The sequence below is a fragment of the Acanthisitta chloris genome, unplaced genomic scaffold (assembly GCF_000695815.1).
Source record: "Acanthisitta chloris isolate BGI_N310 unplaced genomic scaffold, ASM69581v1 scaffold25212, whole genome shotgun sequence".
NCBI classification, from domain to species: Eukaryota; Metazoa; Chordata; class Aves; order Passeriformes; family Acanthisittidae; genus Acanthisitta; species Acanthisitta chloris.
Genome location: NW_008659134.1, coordinates 269 through 2,430, shown reverse-complemented (window position 1 = coordinate 2,430; position 2,162 = coordinate 269). Strand labels below are relative to the sequence as shown.

Here is a 2,162-nt window from a genome sequence, read left to right as displayed (position 1 = left end):
GTGCCACAGGTACAGACCCCACGTGGGTCTGGAAAGGGGTCCTAGGCATCCCCATGGGGACATACTGGGTAGGTACCCCCAAAATGCCACTTACCTCCTTCAGATACTCCGTGTGGTGCTTGGTGGCCACAAATACAACTGTCTGGTCCTGGGGTTTCACCACGCTGCGGAGCAGGTGGAGCAGCACAGCTGGTTTGTCATCCCCACGCACGTGGAAGAATGCCAGCTGTAATGGAGGGCAGTGCTCAGCCCATGTCCCCACCCCTGTCCCCTCCCAGGGTGGCTGGTAGGGGGTGGGGGCACAAAGTCCATCTTGAGCCCCTTTGCTCATCTCACCTTAAGCTGCTCACTCAGCTTGGACTCCACATCCAGGCGGATCAGCATTGGCTCAGTGAGGCCTGTGGGATGTGGTGATATGCAAGACATGGGTCACATGTGGGATGTGTTACTGGGACCAGACCCACTGAGGGCTTGGGGACACCAGCTTGGCCCAGCATTAATCCATCTTGGTTGTGCCAATGCTGGGCTCAGTCTAGGTGTGGGACGATGCCACGTCCATGTCCCCAGGCTCCCCCAGTGCCACCTGCTCCCACTCCTCACCAGCACGGGCAAACTCAACGAGCAGCTTGGGCAGTGTGGCAGAGAAGAGGACGGTCTGGTGGCAGTCTGGGAGCCTGGCAATGATCTCCTGCAGCTGCTCAGCAAAGCCCATCTCGAAGAGCCTGCAAGGGAGGGGATGTGGGATGTGGCAGGTCTCCCTTTCCACCCTCTGGGCATCTCACCCCACTTGTGGGGACACTTCCAGCCCCAGGGACCCCTCTGTACCCCACTGACCTGTCAGCCTCGTCGAACACCACGTACTCCACGGTGTGCAACTTCAGCTTCATTTCCACTGCTACGTGCACCAGGCGCCCAGGGGTGGCAATGATTCTGTGGGGACAGAGCTGGTGATGGGACCAGGCAGGGAGGGATGGTGTCGCCATCCCATCCTAGGCACAGATCCCAGACCCAACCCAAAGAACAAAAGAAACCCTTGTCCCATGGGAAGATGCTCCAAGGGAACACCAGGACACATCATTAGGTACACTGTCTACAAACACCAGTGTTGTCCCTGGACAGTGGATGGCTCCTGTGGGCCATTTCCCCACTGAGTCCCCTCCCCAAGCCCCACTCACATGTCAGGGTTCTCATGCAGGGCAGCAAACTGGTCCTCCATTCTGTAAGAGAGGGAAGAGGCTGAGGTGGCACAGGGCAACTCAGCCCCTTGCCAGGTTTTGGGGAGACTTAGGGAAGCAGGAACCAGTGAGGACATGGGGACAGCTTACTTGTCTCCTCCCAGGATCAGGGCTGTCTTCAAGCCAGTGAACTTGCCCAGCTATGCAGAGAGAAAGGAACAAGTTGGTGGGATGTAAAACCAAACCCCTTGACCCCATGCTCCCCACCGCCCCACTGTGCCCTGTACCTCCTTGGTGAACTTGAGGGTCTTTCCCGGGTGGGTGAGAGGATGAGGGCACGTGCCCCAGCCTGGCTGGGAGCCTTCAGCCGCTCGAACATGGGGATGAGGAAGCAGGCTGTCTTCCCACTGCCCGTCCGTGCCATCGCCACCACGTCCCGGCCGCGCAGGATGGCAGGGATGGTCTGCGAGACATCATCATCACTGTCACTGTCACTGTCCCACTGCCACCCTGCTGGGGCAGGGACCCACCACCCCACACGCTCACCTTCCTCTGGATGGGGGTGGGCACCTTGTAGCCCTTCTTCATGATGCCCTTGAAGACAGGGTAGCTGAGGCCTGCAGGGACAGCAGTAGGTGAGGGGGTGCATGCAGGAGGGGACAGTCCCCATCCCAGGGACAGCTGTCCCCCAACCCACACATACCCATGGACTGGAAGCCTCCAGATTTCTTCTTCTTCTGGTTCTGGGCCCGCACCATGGCCTGAGTGTCCAGCTCGGCCTCGGCACCATCATCTCCCTCGGCAGCGGTGGGGAAGGCAGGCAGTGGGGTCGTGGGGACCTGGGTACAGCGGGGGACACGGCTGCAGTGATGGGAAGCACAACAGTGCCAGGGCACTGCAGCTCTGCACTGCTGGTGTGGGGCAGGCACAGGGACATCGGCACTGGGGACACTGGTACTGGGGACGGCAGCACACAGGAACTGGTGA

General features: G+C 60.0%; 1 protein-coding gene across 1 annotated transcript in view; it reads right to left on the bottom strand.

Moving 5' to 3' along the window:
• DDX54 (DEAD (Asp-Glu-Ala-Asp) box polypeptide 54) overlaps positions 1–2,014 on the bottom strand; it is a gene marked incomplete at its 5' end in the record, with an annotated part of 5,078 nt that extends 3,064 nt beyond the window's left edge. The window contains 10 exon segments of the mRNA XM_009069299.1: positions 95–226; positions 337–398; positions 601–722; positions 835–930; positions 1,176–1,217; positions 1,326–1,375; positions 1,463–1,485; positions 1,488–1,638; positions 1,722–1,792; positions 1,879–2,014. Of these exon segments, the coding sequence (XP_009067547.1) occupies positions 95–226; positions 337–398; positions 601–722; positions 835–930; positions 1,176–1,217; positions 1,326–1,375; positions 1,463–1,485; positions 1,488–1,638; positions 1,722–1,792; positions 1,879–2,014 (885 nt within the window).
• Positions 2,015–2,162: the final 148 nt, after the last annotated feature.